Here is a 19453-nt window from a genome sequence, read left to right as displayed (position 1 = left end):
CTGTGTGTCCCCCTCAGTTGCTCTTCCAGGGTCCATCTGCACCCACCCCTGCAAATGGGTGTCCCCTGAGGGGCTGGAGTGCTGCTGGGTACAGAGCTGACGGCTTGCAAGGTTGGAACTGGGCAATCTGTGCCCCAAAATCAAGTTGCCAGGACAGATAAGAAGGCAGCGAGTCCATGAGGAGCTCGTCACCCCCCCAGCCCTCACACCAGAGAAACCAGCAACCCACAGGCGGAGAGTTTATATGTATTTTAATATAGATATAGATATAAAAAATAGATGTGTGTAGTTGTAGCATCGATACTGATGGTTAAAAAACCCAGATACCAGGCTGGTCCTGCACGATCCACGTGCAGCCCGTTCTGCTGAGAGATGCCCGGTCCGACACGGGGATGCTGTAGCTCTGGTCACATTGCAGCCTTCATCTCCCACTCCTGGAGAGGGGCCGAGATGGGTGGTCAACCCCTCGTGTGTCCCGGTGGTACCCGAATCACCCTCACCCCGCGCAGCTCCCACCTTTCTCTTCTGCAGCACGCTGCCCTTCTCCACGATGGCCGGGGATGGAGTTGGCTTCAGGGCGCTCTTGGCCGACATGGTGCGCTTCAACAGCGGCGTGAGGAACGAACCCTGCCAGAAAACCGGAGTGGAAAGAGGGTGATGCTTGCCTGCCCAAACCCTTCATGCTCCCTCCGGCCCAGCCCCGGTGTCCCCCTCACCTCGGAGCCAGCCGAGCTGGCGGTGGCAGCGATGTGGCCCTTCAGGGACTTGCCGATGGCCAGCAGGTTCATCTCGGAGCCGGCTTTCAGCCTGCCCTTCACGCGGCAGGCCCTCTCCAGCTGCCCCACCTTCTCCTCCAGCTTGGGGAAAGCTCTCTTCCCTGCAAGGACAGTGGGGACACTGCAGGTACCCCCCAACCCCGCTGGTTGCTCAGCAAAGAGCCAGGCACCCCCCAGCACAGAGGCAGAGCCCCTCTACGGTCCTACCGATGAGGATATCCAGCCCATCCCGAGTCCCTTTCCTCTCGGGCAGCGTCAGGGTGCGTTGGGATCGGGAGAAATCCCTGCCCCGGATTGCTGCCGCTGATGCTGGGGGTGAAGAGCAGAGGAAGGATGCTCAGGCGGAACAGCAGCAGAATCACAGCACAACACCGTGGTCACGGCCACTGCAAACTCCATCCCAGCATGTGGGGCTGGGGTGCACGTGGGGACGCCGCTGCTCCCCTGGATGGAGCACCCAGCCCCTGCTCACCTGCCTGCGCGGGCAGGGCGCTGCTGCCGGCACCGGTGGGCACCGCGGACACGGGTCTCTTGCGCTGCCCGTGCGCTGCTCGGTCCAAGCTCTGCTGCTGCAGAGGGAAGCCCAGAAGAAGCCCGTGGGCAAATGGATGGTGGGAGCCCATCCTCCTCACCCTGGGGGTTGTGTGGGGTGGGAAAGATGCATCAGCAGTGCTTACCAGCTGCTGCAGCCGCTCCACGTTGGAGTAGAGATGCTTGGGGGCTTCGGCTGGCGGGTGCTGCCTGAACGGGTCATCCATGTAGGCGTTGGGGGCTGGGACACGGCGCAGCAGCAGCCCCCTGCGAGCAGGAGGGGTCTCATTCCTGCCCGCAGCCCTGCGGTGAAGCGGGAGGGATGGAGCTGGCCATGTCCTGGCCAGCATCTCCTTACCCTGCAGTGGTGCAGCTGCTGGCATCGCCCAGCTTGGGGGTGTCAGTGCAGGGGCTGTCACTGGCCGGCTCCTCTCCTCCCCTGGCCCGCAGGGTCTTCAGCCAGGCTTCCCTCTCCTCATCCGAACGGGTCTGGTGTGGGACAGGGGGTCCGGGCTCAGCAGGTCCCCCTTTGGCGAGGGATGCGGGGGTGCCACGGGGGTTGCTCACCTGCAGCAGGGCCAGCTCCCGGCCCCGCTGGGCAATGCGGATGCGGAGGTGCTGGGGGGAGCCCACGGCCGCCCCCGGGTGGACCTGGCAGCCGTCCAGGCGCAGGGTGCAGACGGGGCGCTGGGCAGCGCCGGGCTCAGGGAACATGCGCAGGGCTCCCTGCCGCACCGCGCACCACAGCCGCTGCCAGCGGCCCCGCAGCCGCACCGCCAGGAACCCTGCGGGGACACCCCCGTCAGGGACACCCCGTCAGGGACACGGGGTGCATGGACACCCCCTCGCCCGGTCCCCAACGCACCGCACCTCCTTTAGCATCCTCGCCGGGCCGGGGGCTGCGGGCAGCGCTCTGCTGCGAGCAATCCTCCTCCTCCTCCTTGCAAAGCTGGGACCTGGCAGCCTGAGAATGGAGATCCAGAGAGACCCATCCTCCCCAGGCTTTAAGCCCCCTGCACGCTGACCCCCACCCCAAGGCGATCATAAAATCATTTTGGTTGGAAGAGACCCTCAAGGTCATTGAGCCCAACCGTTAACCTTGTGCAACCCTCCCCAGCATCACCCAAGGGCGACGGCAGAACAGGGAATTGGGATGGACTCTTGACACCCCCAGCAGCTCCTTTCCCATGCACCTGGGTGTCCTGGGCGGGGGGGGGACAAGTGGCTTACCCTGCTGAGCCTTGTGGAGGGTGACGCTTGGACACTGATGGCTGCCAGCCCGCTCGGGGCATTGCTGCTCACCTCTTCAATCACCTGCAGACAGACGGGAGAGCTGCAGCTCCTGCTCCCCCACCAAACAGGGCTCCAGCACCCCCAGGATGGGAGAGGAGCTGGGGACAGATGGCAACGTCCTCAGCCACCTTGGGAGCACCCCAGCACGGCTGTGCCCCCATTTTTCCTGCCCACGCAGAGCTCTGCCAGGCTGCAACACCTCCAAACCTTCCTCCAGTCCTCAGCCTGCTGCCGGCTCTGGAAGCCGATGACCAGCATCTCACCCGCCGTCCCTGTCACCTTCAGGGCGTGTGGCATCTTCTTGCCGCGCTTGGCTTTGTAGGCAATGCGGCAGCCGCGCAGGTCCAGCTCCAGCACGGGCTGGGGGTCAGCAGCACACCTGAAGCCCTGTGGAGACACAGGGGGGTCAGCAGAGCTCGGGGACCCTTCTCCCCCCTCCATCCCTCCTTCTCCAGCCTCTCACCAGCAGCACATGCTCCCGGACAATGAAAAGCTGCTTCGCCCACCGCCCCAGCCAGCGCTTCCTCCAGAGGAACCCGCAGAGCTGCGCCTCGGGGGGGCCGGGGGGCTCGGCGTCTGGTGGTCGCCGCAGGTAGTGGGCACGGTCGGTCACACCATCCTCATCCTCCTCGTAAGACTCGTAGTGGCTGCTGTCGGTGTCGGTGCCGCCTGAGAGCCGGGACGGTGTCACAGTGATGGGGGGACGGGGGTGCTGCGGGGGGGCACGGTGGGGTGCTGCTCACCGGAGCCGGTGCATCTGCTGGAACTGAGGGGTTCGGCGTCTTCATAGGAGCTGTCGGCTGGTGGGGAGGGTGGGACACGCAGCACCTTGCTCTGGGGAGGGAAGGGGTGCTCTGAAAGTGCTGCCCCTGGGGTGAACCTCACGGGGTTCCCCAGAGCTGGGGGGCTCTGCCTGGAGCTGGCAGCAGCACAGGGACCTCCCAGCCCAGCCAGATCCCTTTACAAGCAAGGCTGCAGCACAGGGCTGACCACAGGGTCCCCTTCTCCTGTTCCATCCCCTGCCCGAGCCCCCAGCACCCCCCATCCATCCACTGCCCCCTTACCCCTCCGTGCAGGCTCAGGGTGCTGGCTGGGTGGCACTCACAGGCTCTCCCTCCCGCTGCATCCCCCGTCCTGGTTCCTGGGGAGAAAAGCAGGATGGGCTGTGATGTGTGGGGTCAGCAAGGAGCCGGGCACCCCCGGCCATGCAGGATGAGACGGGGTGTGGATCAGAGCGTGAGACTCACCTGGGCTGGCCTGGCCCTGCGGGGTCCCCGGGGAGGGCGAGAGGCAGCGCATGATCATGTACTCTGCATCCTCTGCTGCGGGGGGAGCGCCCGGTCACAGCCCCGCACCAACCAAGGACCATCCTGTCCCCCCGCCCGCGGACCCGCACTCACACGAGGGGCTCTGCAGCCGCGACAGGAGATCGGCCACCGACTTCTTCTTGGCCCGAGCCGCAGCGCTGAGGCTCTCCCGGTCCAGGATGAGCAGGAAGGACCGCAGGTCCGACAGCAGCTTGTCCAGGTCTGCAGGGGACAGGGACGTGCCACCGCACCCTGCCAGGGGTGCCCGTCCCCTGCCATGCTGGGCAGGGCTGGGGGGCTCTCCAATGCTGAGCAGACATAGGGGTTACGTGCCCCGTGCCCCCACTCCAGGCACCTGCCCCAGCTCCGCACAATCCTGCTATTGATGGGCTTGGGGTGCCGGGGGAGGATGAGGAGGGGGGACGGGCACGACTGAAGGCCCCTCTGTGTGCACTCACAGAGCGGGTTTGTTCCCGGTTGGGCGAGGGGATGCGCTGGGCAGCCCAACGTGCTGCTGCTCCATGCTGGGGAGGAGGAGGATGAGGAGGAAGAGGTATAGCACATGGGAGCAGCTGATGAAGGCTGCTCTGGGCATGAAGAAAATGCTGAGCATTCACTCGAGGGCAGACTGGGGACCCCAACCCCGCTGTGCCAGGGATGGGATGGGACAAGAAGCTGCTTTGTGCCTCCTCGGTCCTGCAGTGGGATGGAACAGCATTGTCCCCATCCCGCGGTCCCCAGAGACGGGGGAGACCCAGAGGGCTCCAGGTACAGAGAGAAGGTCCCATCAACTCTGGGTCTGTGCAGGTGTTCCCTGCTGTGCTGGAGGAGCAGGAGGCAGAACAGGACCACGCACACCCCTCACCCTGCAGCTACAGAGCCCCCTCATCCTGGGCACCCCCGGCTGCCACCACAGGAGCAGGCAGATGCCCCCGGTCCCCCCGGGTCACTGCCCGCCTCCCCCCAGCTCCTTCTGCTGTGCATCTGGAAGTGGTTTGCGTCGCTCTGCTCCGGCACTCCGGGCTCCACTCCCTGCTCCCAGCTGGGATGAAACATCGCAGACCCGCTGTCGAAACCCACTGCCTCCCCCACCAGCCTCCCACCCTCCTGCCATTTGGAAGAGGGACACCCCCACTGGAGAAACACCGGCTGCGACGCTGCCCCGTGGCTCCCCAGGTGACTCCGGTGTCCCCATGCCCTGCATCCCGCATCGCTATGGGCTGGCGGGGGTGTAACACACCCCCAAAACCAGCGGCAGCCCCCAGGGGAGGCGAGGGCAGGCAGGGGAAGGAGCCCACTGGTTCCAAGTGTATTACAGGGGACATAGAAGAAGCCCCTGCAGTGATGCTGGCAAGGGGGGAGCACCGTCCCCCCTCCTCGGTGTCCCTGGCTGGGGAGCACACACCCCTGCCCGGGGGGAGAGGAAACATCTGGCAGGGCAGCGAGGCTGAGCAATGCCGGAGCTGCGCCCAAACATCTGGATTTCCCTGGAAACCAGGGAAGGGAAGGGGAGACCAGCTCCCTGGGGGGGTGGTTTGGGGGCTGGGGCTGACGGAAGGGACACGCGGGCAGGGCATGAGCTTGAGGGGGGGCCACAGGGCCTGGCCCCCGTGCCTGGTGTGCCTGGCTCTTCTCCCTCCCCTTCTCTCCTCCGCCCAGGCTGAATTCCTCGGCAATGACATCTCCATCCACTCTCCCCCCGCCAGCCCTCGATGCATCCTCCCCATTGTGCTCCCCCCAGCTGGCCCTTATGCCCTCGGTGGGGCAGGGAACCGTGTTTTGGGGGTGCCCGGTTGTCTACACTGTCTCCCTCGCCCCTGAGGCCACACCAGCTGCCAGGGCCAAGGGAAAGGCAGCCCAGATGAAAAACAGCTGCCCCAGTCTCCAGGGCGGGAGGAAAACGCCCCCCAAACATACAGCGGTCTCCTAGCAAAGTGCCCTGCTCCCACAGGACAGCCCAGACCCATCCTCATCCTCGGGGGAGGAGGAGGAAGGAGCGGGGTGCCCAAGGGGTGCCCAAGGGGTGCCCAAGGGATGCTGTGGGTGATGCCAGCACCCGGAGGGTTGGGGGCTGGCACGTCTACTCCACAGCCACGTGTGTTTGTGCAATGAGGGACTAGAGTCCTGCTGCCTCGTGGGGTGCAAGGTGGAGGGGGCAGTATCTCGGGGCCCCCCCTCCAGCGCTCGGGGCGGCTCTCGCCCAGCATGGGATGACTCAGAAAAAGCTGGAGGCCGCCCCGAGCCTGGAGCTGCTGGTGGCCGCAGCGTGACCCGTCACTGCGGGGAGGCTCTGGGCCACGGCCACAGGGCGGGGGTGCTCCCCTCGGGGCTGCTGCACCCCCAAATTGCCCCAGGGAGGGCGCTGGGGGAAGCCCCGGTACCCCACACCATGCACAGTGCTCAATGGCTCCCAAACACCCCGTCCCTGCACTGATACCCCAAACCCTGACACCCCCACCTCATCCCTTGCACCCCTTCCCATCCCGCCCCCCCCCACCTCGCTCCCCGCTTTTCGCACCGTGCCGCACCCCCTTTTCCCTCCCACACCCCCTTTGCAAGCACCCACACCCTCCTCACTCTCCCGTGGGCACCCCCGCCCTTTTGCAGCCTTGTACCGCCCCCCCACACCCAGCCTTGCACCCCCTTTTTGCACCCCCGTACCTCTCTGCCGGGCCATGGCGCTCACATGGCGGCGGGACCGGCCCCGGGACCGGGGCAGCGCTGGCCCGGCCCGGCTCGGCTCGGTTCGCACCCGCCCCGCGGGCCCCCAGCGAGGGGCGTGGGGGGGAGGAAGGCGGGGAAGGGCTCCTCATCCTCCTCGGAGCACCATCGCCATCTGCAGGGACCTGGGGCCGGGGCGGGGGGGGGCGGGACTGAGTGGGAAAGGAAAAGCAGCGGAGCCGGGGTAAAGCCATTTCACCTTTAATTGTAAGCAAAAAATCACTCTCACGCGGATTCTCCGACACCAGCAAATAAAATAAAACTATAACAAACAAAACAAAATAAAACAAAAAAACAGAGAAAGTGAATCACTGTAGTCCAGTCAGAAAACAACCCATATTTTTATATATATTTATAGATATGTCGTTTGTCGAGTAGCAGTGAAAGGCAAGTATGGGCCAGTGATTTCCCGATAAATTACATTCTTTACATCCCAACAAGGTCTAGCGGCTGGAAAGTGGCTGGAAACAGAAACCGGGGAGCGTGGGGGGGACGAGGGGTGCGGGGACAGAAGGGTCCTGCCCAAAACATGTGCCCGAGGAGGGGATGGGAGAGGTGTGAGAGAAGGGAAGGTGCTGAGCCCTGCCTGCACGGCCAGGGGGCCAGACCTCAGTGCCCACCGAACCGTGCCCGGCTCCTTTGTGCCCCATGGCCCTGCTGCATTCCCCCCAATGCATCACCCCGCTGCGGGGGTGTCTGCAGCAGGAGAGACACCCCCGGCCACCCTGCCCCATCCCGCGATGCTCCGTCTCAGCAGCATCCCAGCCCTGCCCTCCGCCAGCCCGGTGCCGGGCAGGTTTTGGCAGTGTCCGTGTCCCTGTGCCCATCGCTGTTGGCACAGGAGGGACCAGGGGGGATGTTAAAAGTGGGGGGCTGGAGGGGGGCAAGGTGGGATGGCAGCCTGGCTTTGCTGGGAGAGCATCAGTCTGGCAGTGAGTGGGTCCCCAGGATCTTCCCAATTCGTGGGGTGAAGGTGTGGGGGGGGCAGAGGGGCACCTGGGGGGACACCCAGGGGCAGCCGCCCCCCAGGGAGGAGAAAAGCCATCCCACTGACCACACAACGAAGCCAACACACTCCCAGCCACCAAAAGCAGAGCCAGGCACTGCCCCTGCCAGCATCCTCAGGCAAAGAGGGGGGGCACAAAGCACAGAGACCCCCCCACACCTTCCCCTCCCAGCTGAACCGTCCCTGCCCCGCCGCAGGGTCTGTCCCCAGCCCCATGGCCCCCTGCAAACCCGGCGGCAGGGGCAGTTTGAGCCCCCCGAGCCCTTTTCCCGCAGGAGGAGCGAGGTGGGGGGGCAGAGCCGGGGGGGGCTGGGTCAGAGGGGAAGGGGGGGGTCCTAGTAAAAACCGGCTGAGAGCCCTAAAGCGGTTACACGGCGACACGGGGCGAGCTCGGCGGGCTCAGAAGAGGAAGGCTTTCTTCTTCAGCTCGTTGCGCTTCCACAGGGCCAGCTTGCCGAACTCCTCGGGGGGCATCTCGAAAACCCGCAGGAAATCCTCAGGGGAGAGGTGTCGCTGTGGGGGGCGGGGAGAGGAGGGTGATGGGGTGATGGGTTTCCCCATTCTGTGCTCTCTGCCTCCCCAAAATGCCGGTTCAGCCCCTACCTCCAGCCTGGTCCTGTCCACGCCGGGCGGCAGCTTCACACGGCCGCGGTTCGTCACCATCAGCATTTCATAGGGGTAGATCTGCAAGGGGGGGTCAGGGAGGTTGTAAAACCCTCTCCACAGCCCCCCCATCCCTGCCCTGGCCCCCTCCCAGACCGCTCACCTTTTGCTCCAACATGCTGGGCAGGGAGTTCCCTCTGTCCATGCGCCCGCGCTGGCCGTTCTGGGGGGGACAAAGGCTGACATCAGCTGTGACCCTCCCATGTCCCCAAAGCGCTGCCCTCTCTCTCCCGAACCAAAGCCAAGGTGATGGGCTCCAGCTTGGGGGTGCAGCACATCCACCTTCCCACCTCCAGCTCATCACAGAGGTGTCTCCATTGTCCCCACCCTGTACATCACCCTCTCGCTGGGTCTCCGCACCGGCAGCCAGACAAGCGCTTACCTGCAGGCCTGGAAAAGAGAGAGGAGCAGGGCTCAGCCCTGGGGAACCCCCGCTGTCCTCCCCTAGATGATGACAAGCCCCGAGAGGTGGTTTTCCACCCTCTGCTTAGCCCAAGCTTGACCCAAGCATCCTCCATCCCTGGGGACACTGCCCATCCCTGGGGACACCACTGCATCCCGCATCCCTGGGGACATCCCAGCATCCTCCATCTTTGGGGACATCCCCCATCCCCTGGAGACACCCCTATTCCCCCCCATCCCTGGGGACATTGCCTATCCCTGGGGACATCTCCATCCTTGGGAATACCCCTGCACCCCCCATCCCTGGGGACACCTCTGCATCCCTCATCCTTGGGGACATTCCCCATTCCTGGGGAACACCCCTCCATCCCCCATCCCTGGGGACACCCCTATACCCCCCATCCCTGGGGACATTGCCTATCCCTGGGGACATCCCCCATTCCTGGGGAACACCCCTCCATCCCCCATTCCTAGGGACACCTCTGCATCCCTCATCCTTGGGGACATTCCCCATCCCTGGGGAACACCCCTCCATCCCCCATCCCTGGGGACACCCCTATACCCCCCATCCCTGGGGACATTGCCTATCCCTGGGGACATCCCCCATTCCTGGGGAACACCCCTCCATCCCCCATTCCTAGGGACACCTCTGCATCCCTCATCCTTGGGGACATTCCCCATCCCTGGGGAACACCCCTGCATCCCCCATCCCTAGGGACAACTCTGCATCCCTCATCCTTGGGGACATCCCCCATCCCTGGGGAACACCCCTGCAACCCCTGGGAACACCCCTCCATCCCCCATCCCTGGGGACACCCCTGCATCCCCCATCCCTGGGGACATGCCCCATCCCTGGGGACATTCCCCATCCCTGGGGACATCCCCCATCCCTGGGGACACCCCTGCATCCCCCATCCTTGGGGACATCCCCCATCCCTGGGGACATCCCCCATCCCTGGGGACACCCCTGCATCCTCCATCCTTGGGGACATCCTCCATCCTTGGGGATATCCCCCATCCCTGGGGACACCCCCCCATCCCCACCCCATGGGCTGATGCTCACCCGGACTGCTCTTCTCGCTGCCTGCCGAGCTGAACTCTGCCGACTGCAGCTGCAAGGGGACAAGGGGACAGCATCAGGATGCTGTCACCCCCAGTCCCCATCCCAGGCCGTGTGGCCCTGGCCTGCCCACTCACCCGGGTGAGGGTGCTCCTGCCAGAGGTGGGCAGCGAGGAGCTCTTGTAGCTGCCCATGTGCAGAGCTGCAAGAGAACAGACGGTCAGGGGTGCAGGCAGCCAAAGCCACTGGTTAGAGAAGGGGGACGATGCGATTTGGGAAGAGCATCCCACGTACACGTGTGGAAGGGCGTCCGGTCCGGCAGCGAGCGGGTTTTTCTCCGGATGGGGAGAGATTTCTCCATCTCCTCCTTCAGGATCAGCTTCCCGAGGTTGGAGGTGATCTGGACACAAAGGGACATGGGTAGGGGAATCAATATATCTTGTGTATCAGCTTTATGAGATCTTAAAAACAAGGCATTCTACTATAGGAAAATCTCTGTTATTAGTGAAAGCATTGATTCTGTCTTCTGGAATGTTAATATTTTAATGGTTTGATAATAAAAATTGGCAGTACTAGTCCTCCAAGGAGAAAATTCAAATAAAAGGTTATGTGTTGGAAAACGGAAAGGATTTGAAACAGTGGAATTTTCAATGTATTCTCTGCGCTTCAAATCAAAAGCCACCAAAATAAGGCAACGTTTTGTAGTTAAAGCCTGACTGGAGGAGGGCGCCCACCTGCCCTCTCTACCCCTCACCTTGCTCAGCTCCTGCCTCTGGAGCTCCCGCAGGTTCTTCATCTCCTCCGTCAGATCCTCCTCCTCCTCCTCCCCTCTCTTGGAGGCCATTCGCCTTCTCCACTCCGTCTCTGGGGGGACAAAAAGGAACGTCTTATCTGCTGTGGGGTCTCTGGGGGGAATAGACCCCCCGTGCAGCTCAGCCCCTGTTGCCCACCTACCCACGACGGCCAGCGAGGGGGGGCACGGCCAGTAGTCGGTCTCAATCTTAGCGGGTTGGTTTGGGTCTGGGGGCTGCGCCGCCGGGAACTTGGAGGATTCGATGATCAAGTCCTCGATGAGATGCTTCCCATGGTGGGCACCGGGGTGATGGTCTGTGGGGCACGGGGTGGGGGGGTGAGGCAGCGCCCTGGGGTGCCCCATCCCATGGGACAGACCCCGCCCCGCTCACCTTTCTGCCTGTAGATCGGGGGCTTCTTGTAGATGTTGAGCTCCGTTGTGTCGGTCTCTGCAAGGAAAAGGGGATTTGGGGCTGGGAATATGGCTCTGGGAAGGTGTTTGCTGGACCCCCCCATGCTGGGAAGCTGGGGGTGCTGTACCGGGTCGGTGGAAGTGCTGGACGCTGCTGCGGGTTGAGCTGCTGCCCTGGCGAGGGGTGGGATGGGGGGCAGTGCCGGGGGTCCGGCTCTCCAGCCACTCCCGGATCACCTACAGGCAAGGGGGGGGATAGTGAGACCCCGGTAATTCGGCATCACCCCCCCCAATCAGAGCCCCCGCCTGCATCCCAGAGCTGTCGGTACTCACCTCTGGAGACGGAGGAGGAGAGATGGATTTGGGAGACAGGGAGCGCTGCAAAGGGCAAGAAGGAATTTATTCCAGCAGCCACACATCTGCCCTCAAGGAACCCTCTGTCTGGGGGGGTTCCTCCCACCATCCCCCCCAAAATCAAGCAGGGTGGCCCCAGGGCTCCCTCACCTCTCGGCTGCGGGGCAGCTCCACGTGCTCCATGAGCGAATAGGTGAAATGGGGTTCGTAGATCATCAAGTCGGGGCGCTCGATGTCCAGGATCGCCTTGTCCTTGGGGATGGCAGCCAGGTCCTTGTAGCCCAGAACCTCGTTGTCCATCTTAGCCTGGAACGAAGGAAAAGCATCTTTATTTTCGGGGTGCAGAAAGGGAACACTGGGGAACAGGGAGGGCTTCCCTGGGGCTGGCATCCTCTGTGGCCCCTCTATAATGATGGAGAGGGTTTGGGGAGGCACACACTGACCCCACGGATGGAGGGACGTGGTGGGGAGACACAAGGGACCACTTACCACAATGCTGGAGGGCGATCCCGGGACGCTGGAGCCGCGGGAAGAACAGACGCTCCCAGGGGAGGTCAGTGGTTGCTGGAAGGAAAAGGGCAGATTTTGGCAGACCTTGGCATGGCCAGCCTGGGAAGGGGCTCAGGGTCATGGTCAGGACCCCAGTGCATGGCTGGGGGACTTGGGGACACCCCTGTGCCCCATGGACCTCAGTGTGCCCAGGTGGAACACCCTTGGGGATGGTGGGATTTCAGGATGGGTGCTGGGGTCTCCTTTGCTCCAGCGTCGGGGTTCAGGCCAAGGGACACCAGGGAGGTGACTGTGGCTTGGCCAGGACGTGTTGCCACTAGATGGTGCTGCCAGGCTGGGCTGGCGGAGGAGGAGGAGGAGGAGGAGGAGGAGGAGGAGGAGGAAGGCAGGGCCCTGCTAGCAGCATCCCGATGTGACTCTGCTGGTGATGCCCTTGGCCACCAATCCCTGTCCTTGGCCACCAGCCCTTGTCCTTGGCCACCAGCCTCACCACCCCATGTCCCCAGCACCCTGCCCACCCCAGCACCCACTCGCAGCCCCCCAGCACCCCACTCATGCCCCCACTTACCTTCTGCAGTCTTTCCATTCAGCTGTGGGCTGGCGGGGCTGTGTCAGTCACAGGGTCCTGCATGGGGACAGCAGGGGTTTTGGGGCACCTGGGGTGACACCCATGCTCCCCACCAGCCCTGCTGAGCCCAGCAGCCCCCCACCCTGGACCCTAATGCAGCACAAGGCTGGTACAGCCCCACTGCCAAATATTAACGTGCTGGCAGCAGGACAGGCTTTCCAGGGGATGTCACTGTCCCCAGGGTGGCCGAATGGCTCCATGTCACCCCTGGGGCAGGGCAGATGAACTGGGACACACTGGACCCCCACTCACCGCTGCCTCTGTGGCTCCACATCCCTCTGGGTTCTAACGCCGCGCTGGGGCTCGGGTGCTGCCTCTGTGATGGAGACGAGAGAGAGGTGACAGTGAGGGTGACAGCGAGGGTGACAGCGAGGGTGACAGCGGTGTGGAGCTCAGCCTTGTCCTCCCGCTGTCCCTGCAACTCCCCCGTCCCGCTGCCCACCTCCCTGCCCGTGCTGGCCCCGCTGCCCGGCGGCTGCTGACGAGCGCTGCCAAACGAGCAGAGGTAATGAAGCTCTTTGTCCGCTGCTCGAGAAGGCTCCAGCGGCAGCAGGACGGGGGTGCTGTGCTCAGCCCCTGCCCCGCAGCCCCCCGGGACTGAGCCCTCCCTGCGCTTTAAAGCCCACAATGCCCCTACACAAAGGGGAAAATTCCCCATTCTCCTCCAAACTTCTCCTTTCAGAGGGGAGGGTGTTGGGTTAAAAACTCGTGCAACAACCACCCAGAGCCAGAGCCCTCCAAACTCAAAGCCACCTGCCCCCAGGAAGCCTGTGCGTGGGGCTGGGGAGATGTCACCTGCCCTGGGGACACCCAGTCCTGCTGTCCCCCAGCCCCACGGCTCCAGTGTGGGTGCAGAGCCCATCCCCGTGGGATGCAGGGATGGAGAAGGACCAGAGCATCCTCCAGCTGCCGGCACAACGTCCAGCCCTCGGTTTGCTCCTCCGAGGGTCAAGCAGGGACAAGGATGCTCTGCCAGCAGCTCCAGCCTGGAGCCTTGAGCCTTTGAGACCACTTAGACACAAATAACCCCCCACTTTGCTGCTGCGGGGGCCCTGATCTACTCACACTCATCCCCAGCACCTCCCAGGGGTCTGAAGAACCCAGTGCTGGTGGGACAGACACCCCCAGATCGACACAGAGCGCGGCACAAAGCAGCTTTGTCCGGGCGATCTCTGGGCACCCATGAGCTCAGACTTTCCAGAGGCAGAGCCAGGGCAGCCCCCCCGCCTGCGGCTTGCACCCCATAGGGCTCGGGGGGGCCGGGGACAAGCGGTGGGGACGCGGTGGCAGCAGCAGCGGTGGCAGCCAGCAGATGGATGAGATGGCAAAGAGCAGGAGGCAGAGGCAGCACAGAGGCCGGCGGGAGGGTGGGTGCGGGGACGGGTGGATGCGGATGCCGGCGGGGAAGGAAAACAAGCCCGAGCCGGGGGTGCGGAGAAACACCGCGATGCAGCCAAAAGGGCTGGCGAGGGGTGTCAGGACTGCACAACCAGCCCAGGAACAGTCGCCCTCCCGTCTTGGGGATACGGGGACACCTTATCTGGTGCAGCCAGGGAGCCACCGCCCCGATGGCAGCTTCTCTGCCCATGGCAACCTCCAATCTCCCCGCAGCCCTCGCTGGCAGGTCCCCCGCACGCTCCCCCTTGCTCCCCGAGATAAGGGCACCCTGATGTGTGTTTGGGATTTTCCTGGCCAGAAGGGTGAGGGAGAGGGGGGCAAGGGGGGGTAACACCGTGCCCCCCTCCCAGGGCGGTGCTCCAGGTACCTGCAGTGCTTTGCTGGAGCCAGGAGAGATGCTGGGCAGGGATGCAGGGGAAACAGAGCGATGGAGGGAGGGATGGACAGACAGACAGACTACGTGCCGGTGGGGGCTCGCTGGGTTGTGGGGGTGCCAGCCCCCCCTGCACAGCACATCCCGGGGGGGCCGCGGGGAGAGCTGCTGCCGCTGCAGCGGGAAGAGGCCGGTTCCCTCCTCCCCACCCCGAGGAAATCCGGATTTGACTTTTCGCAGCCGCCAAAGCCATCAGCGCCCGGGCCAGGGGCCAGGCTGCACAAACCCCCTCGTCCTGGGGGGGGGACATGGGCAGGGACCCCCAGCCTTCCTCCCCTCTCCCTCCTCCTCACCCCTTGCCCTTGCAATGCTGCTGGGCACGGACACCCCGATGCTCCCGCAGCTGCCCCGGCTCCCTGCCAGCGTCAGGGCGGGGGGGACATGGTGGGGTCACAAGTTCCCTGAACAGACGGTTCCCGCCAGCCCTGGGAACGGCGTCCGGTGCTTCCCAGCCCAGCCCTGGCCTCCTCCTCCTCCTGCAGCAAACCCCAAACAAACACACCACGGGAGAGGCACCGAGCATCCTGCCCGCCTCGCCGGGGGACACCGAGGCACACGAGGGCCCCACCGGCAACTCGATCGCGGCGGGGAGCACGTGGGTCCCCGACCCGCGTCTCGCCGGTGTCCAGTTCCTCCTTTGTCCTGCTTTTTATCGCCCTTTCCCTCCCCACCGGAGCATCGCTCGGCAGAGGGGAGCGACCCTTTGGCTATTGACAGCCCATTGCTTCCGTGCCACTGCATGGGGACATCTCAGTGGCCTTAAAAGCCACCAGTGCCTGGCCCCTGGGATTTTTCCATCCCCTAGGGTGGAGGGTGCACCCTGCCCATCTCCCCTCCTGCGAACACCAGGATGCTTTGTGCCTCAGTTTCCCTGGCTGAGGGGATCACAGCAACACGCCCACCCCATCCAGAAGGAGATGAAGGGGACATTGTCACCTCCTCCAGCTGCTCAGTTCCTCCCACCCAAGGAATCTGGGCCAGCCCAGCTGCTCTCCTGGTCCCCAGCCCTGCTAGGATGCTGGGACCCCCAACCAGTTTAGAGCAGGGATGCATGGTTCTCACCCTAAAGCTCCTGGATTGGGGGGGGTCTATCCCTGGCCCCCCTGCCCTGCACGGCCCCGATGGCCACGCTGCAGCCCGCCTCGGGCAGCGGCTCACGTGGCACGTAATCTGGGATTAAAATGGGATTAGCCTGCTCATCCCGCACACGGAGGGACCCGCTGGGGGTGTGTGAGGAGGCCGCGGCCCCCAGGGGCTCCTGGTGTGGGGCTGGTGATGCCCCTTGGTCCCTGATGAGCCCCCCAGCTCTGCCAGCCCTTGGGACTGCCCCATGGGGTGCCCTGCATTGAGCATCTTGCGGTGAGGGGTCCCACCCACCTGGGAAGACACTGGGATGTGGCCGGGGGGTCCCTGGGGTCGATGTGGCAGCTGGTGGCCCAGGGCTACCTGGGCTTAGCCCTGCTTGACCACCGGCCCTGCACACCCACGGCCAGGAGCTGGTCCCCCCCCACCCTAAGGAAATAGCTCAAAGATGTTGGGGTTTGAGCTTTGCACCCCAGTTTCCCCCCACTGCCCCACGGCGGTGGGTGATGGGAGCTCAGCCCCTTCAGTGCAGCATCAGTGGGGCTGGATGGGTTGGGGGGGTCCAAAACCCCGTGACACGGTGACACCCCGACTGCCACAGCCCCATCATGATACACACAGGGAACATCAAACCCAGCACAGCCTGCACTAGGGGGTGCGGGATGGAGGTGCCCCCCCAGCAACGGCGCTGAGACCCCCCCAAACTCCCTCCACTGGGAATGGTCTCATCCCTTGTCCCTGCTCTGACGGGGGGGTGTCCCGGGGGGGTTGGGGGGTGAAGTGGGGGTGCTGCCACGGAGGGGACGCAGCGGGGAGCCCCCGGGAGGGGTTATTCCCCCCTTAGTGATGAAGCGCGTGTCCCCAAGTCCCCGCCTTGGGTCACCGCCCTTCCTGTCCCCGCGGCCCCCCCCGGCAAGGGCAGCTGGCTTTGCACGGCCAGGCGTGGGGAGGGGGCACAGTGCATCCCCGGAGAGGACAGGGGACAAGCTATGGGGCTGTCCCCACTCCTCAGGATGAGTGGTACACCAAAGGAGGGGGAGCAGCGACACCGAAAAGCGACGGGAAAGCAAAGACACCGACACCGACAAACCGCCCCCCCCAGGCCCCCCCTGGCCACCTCCCTCCCGTCTCCCCACCGAGACCCGCGGCCACTCACCTAATGCCGGGAACACCGCATACCTCCAGCTGTGGGCAGCTTTTTGGGGGGGACCCCTCTGTCCTCCTCCTCTCGCTTGGCCACCCAACCACCCCGTGGGCTCCCAGGCCCTGTGCCGTGGCCACGGCCGAGCCGCCGCGCCGCAGCGCGCATCCGAGAGCGTGCGGGCGAGCGGGCGATGGTGCGAGCGGCCGTGCGAGCCCTATCTCCCAGCCCCAGCACCGCGCTGTGCCGCCTGCCGCACCGATAACCGGTGCTGAGCGCCGGGGAGGGCGTGCGTGGGTGGGTGGGTGCGTGGGTGGGTGCGTGGGGGGCGGGGGGGGGTTGCCACTCGCCTCTCCCCACCTCTGCTGCTGGCTCAGGCTCTTTCGGAACAAGAGGAGAATTAGCCGGCATCATGACGAAGCAGTATTGGCTCCCGCTCCCACCGCTTCCCCGGCACAAAGAGGGAGGAAAACATAAATAACGCCGCTGGCCCGGCTGCCAGAAACAACCCTCTCGGTGCTGGGTGGGCCCTGCACCCCCCCGCTGCAATTGGGGGATGGAGCTGGGGGCAGCACCCCCGGTCCCCGCACCCCGACTGGGGGTTTGGCACCCCCAAGCCCTGCAGAGCGGAGCAGAGGGGGAGCTGAGCACACAATGATGGGTGAGGACGGCACCCCCCCACCTATCCTGCCCCCCAGCCTGGGTTTGGGGGTGCTCTGAGCACGGTACCCACCCCACGCTCCCCTGGGAGGGGAAACACGGCAGGAATTTCCACCAAGAAAGGGCGAGGGCCAGGGAGGTGCTGAGCGTCTGCTAAAAATCAAGCCCTGAGCTCTGCAAATGCTGCCCGGGAGAGCCCGGAGCCCCCCACATCCTGAGCACCCCAGTTCCCGGGGGGCTGCGGGGGCTGCGTTGGTGCCGCAGCGCCGGAGCCGGCAGCTATTCCCGGCTCTGTGTGGGAGAGAGCTGCCTGGTGACAGCAGCTCCCTTGCTGCATCCTCTCCCCAGCGCTCCGTGCTGTTTGCTGCCTCAGTTTCCCCTCCTGGCTCAAGCGAGGGCTGCTGGACCCTCTGGATGGACACTCAGGGGTGCACAGCTGGGGGATGCACGTTCAGGGATGCACATCTCGGGGTGATGCTCACCCAGGGTTGCACACCCAAGGGTGCACATCTGGGGGGATGCAGGTCCAGGGATGCACATCCAGGGATGCACGTCTCGGGGGGGATGCACATCGAGAGGTGCACATCTGGGGGGACACAAACACCCTCCCCCTCTGATACCAGCACCCGCCTGGCTCGTTGCACCAAGAGCATCATGGCCTCATCCTCAAGACGCCACCGTGTCCCCATGCTGAAGGGGCTTTGCCGGCCCCCGCCCCGCCGGCTGCTCCCCCCGGGGGCCGTGCCCGTGAATAATCACGGCTGCCTTCCCCCTGCTAACCCAGTTTCTCAAGCATGAAGACAACCGCAGCGGCTGCTCGGCGGCTGCCACCTGCGCCCGGGGCCACTCGGGTGTCTGAACCGTCCGTGGCACCTGCCGTGGAGCTCAGCCCCCCAACCTCAGCACCCAGGGGTGCCCCAAGGGAGGAGGAAGGTTGGAAACGTATGTATCCTGCAGCAGACAGACACCCAGACACCACGCACCAGCTCTTGCACCCTTGTGTGCACCCGCTGTGCCCAAACACACTCCCCGGAGCCCCCCATGTGCCCGCAAGGTCGCCCCTCATCCCAGTGATGCCTTTCAAAGCCAGGCAGCTGCCAGCCGCTGCTGGAGGGCTGTTGGGGGGCGATGGGGGGGGTAGCAGGGCCCTACCTTCACAGGAGCCCATGGCCCGCTGCGGGCAGGTCTGTCTGTCCGCCGGGAGCCATGCCTGCGCTGAGCATCCCCTCCCCTGCTCCGCACGGCACGTTGCTACAGCGACCGCCTCCGCCGCAACCGATGGAGGGTGTGCAGGAGCCTCCTTGGGCCTCGCCGAGCGATGGAGGATGTGCAGGAGCATCCTTCAGCCTCACTGAGAAATGGAGGATGAGCAGGGGCATCCTTCGGCCCCATTGAGTGAGGAAGGATGGGCAAGAGCATCCTTTGAACTCACTGAGCAATAGGGAATATGCAGGAGCATCCTTGAGCCTCGCCGCCCTGCGGGATGGGGGCAAGGAGCCTTTTGGGGGGGATGCAGCCCCTGAATCTCTTTAGGAAGCAGTTGCCTGACCCAAAATTGCCCCCCAGTGCCCCACCACAGTGCTGCTGGGTTTGCAGGGGACATCACCCTGAAGGAGCCCAGTGACACAGCCCCTGCTACCCCAGTGATGCTCATGGGAACCCTCTGTCAGGACAAGGACCCTGGGGGTACCAGCTCCATGGGGTTGACACCAATCACCTCTGCAGCAAAGCTGGTGCTCTGGGGAGCTGCTCAGCATCTTAACCCCCCTCGAGCATCCCCATCCCACGGCTGCGGCGGGGGGGACACCCTCCAGTGCACTTTCTGCACAGGGGGACATTCCTGTCTCCACCTCCGCCCCCCGCCCTGGGTCTCACCTCAAAAAGCAAGAAAGAAGCCGTGTAAAGTTAATTTTTCCTTTTTTCTTCCTTGGCCATAATTAAAAAGGACTCACCCTCCCGAGCCCTTTATATCCCGGGAGGTCAAGAAGAAAGAGAGGGGAGGAAGGGGAAAAACCTGAAAGAAAAGAGAGGAAGGGCTTGGGAAGGAGAAGAGAAGGAGGGGGAGGAAAAAAAGGATGGAGAAAAATTAAAGCGGAGATTACACAAAGGGAACTCCTCTACCTTTGAAGCTTGGGCTAAATTGGGGAGGGGGCGGTGGAGACAGGGAGGGTCCAGACCCTGTCGGCTCCTTTCTCCTTTCAAGAATGTCTCGAATTCCTGCAGAATCAAGGAGCTGGGGCTGTGGGGCCAAAGGGAGCAGGAGGGGGGAGAAAAAATTACCCG

At 64.2% G+C, this 19453-nt stretch overlaps 2 protein-coding genes across 8 annotated transcripts; both read right to left on the bottom strand.

Annotated features, from left to right (window-relative positions):
• Nucleotides 1–234: 234 nt before the first annotated feature.
• On the bottom strand, nt 235–6917 carry LOC308050160 (actin filament-associated protein 1-like 2). Of its 6 annotated transcripts, XM_080360150.1 has the most exons (17): nt 4366–4859; nt 4001–4215; nt 3848–3922; nt 3665–3741; nt 3344–3434; nt 3064–3269; nt 2808–2987; nt 2538–2621; nt 2178–2271; nt 1875–2092; nt 1666–1796; nt 1454–1574; nt 1249–1345; nt 984–1085; nt 717–877; nt 517–627; nt 235–434 (listed from the first exon to the last, which is right to left on the bottom strand). In XM_080360150.1, exons 1-17 carry the CDS (start codon nt 4518–4520, stop codon nt 408–410), a joined length of 2145 nt encoding a protein of 714 aa, XP_080216276.1. In that variant the 5' UTR covers nt 4521–4859; the 3' UTR covers nt 235–407. The 6 variants fall into 6 exon arrangements, with proteins under 6 accessions (XP_080216276.1, XP_080216279.1, XP_080216277.1 ...); XM_080360153.1 differs by lacking the exon at nt 4366–4859 and adding an exon at nt 6828–6917 and having other exon boundaries at nt 1666–2092; nt 4001–4129; XM_080360151.1 differs by adding an exon at nt 6569–6690 and having other exon boundaries at nt 1666–2092; nt 4001–4431.
• DMTN (dematin actin binding protein) lies at nt 6814–16784 on the bottom strand. Of its 2 annotated transcripts, XR_013923372.1 has the most exons (17): nt 16526–16784; nt 12708–12771; nt 12396–12452; nt 11807–11881; nt 11468–11623; nt 11297–11341; nt 11092–11200; nt 10944–11000; nt 10714–10866; nt 10514–10623; nt 10054–10159; nt 9897–9961; nt 9763–9811; nt 8588–8687; nt 8401–8460; nt 8238–8318; nt 6814–8147 (listed from the first exon to the last, which is right to left on the bottom strand). XR_013923372.1 is itself a non-coding variant. In XM_080360154.1 (16 exons), exons 3-16 carry the CDS (start codon nt 12411–12413, stop codon nt 8034–8036), a joined length of 1224 nt encoding a protein of 407 aa, XP_080216280.1. In that variant the 5' UTR covers nt 12414–12452; nt 12708–12771; nt 16526–16783; the 3' UTR covers nt 6814–8033. The 2 variants fall into 2 exon arrangements, 1 of the variants encoding a protein (XP_080216280.1); XM_080360154.1 differs by lacking the exon at nt 8588–8687 and having other exon boundaries at nt 8401–8486; nt 16526–16783.
• Between the last annotated feature and the right edge of the window lie 2669 nt (nt 16785–19453).

This window comes from Nesoenas mayeri (genome assembly GCF_963082525.1).
Source record: "Nesoenas mayeri genome assembly, chromosome: 27".
In the NCBI taxonomy this organism is placed as follows: Eukaryota; Metazoa; Chordata; class Aves; order Columbiformes; family Columbidae; genus Nesoenas; species Nesoenas mayeri.
Note: the sequence above shows the minus strand (reverse complement) of the source record. Positions and strands in the feature narration are given on the sequence as shown.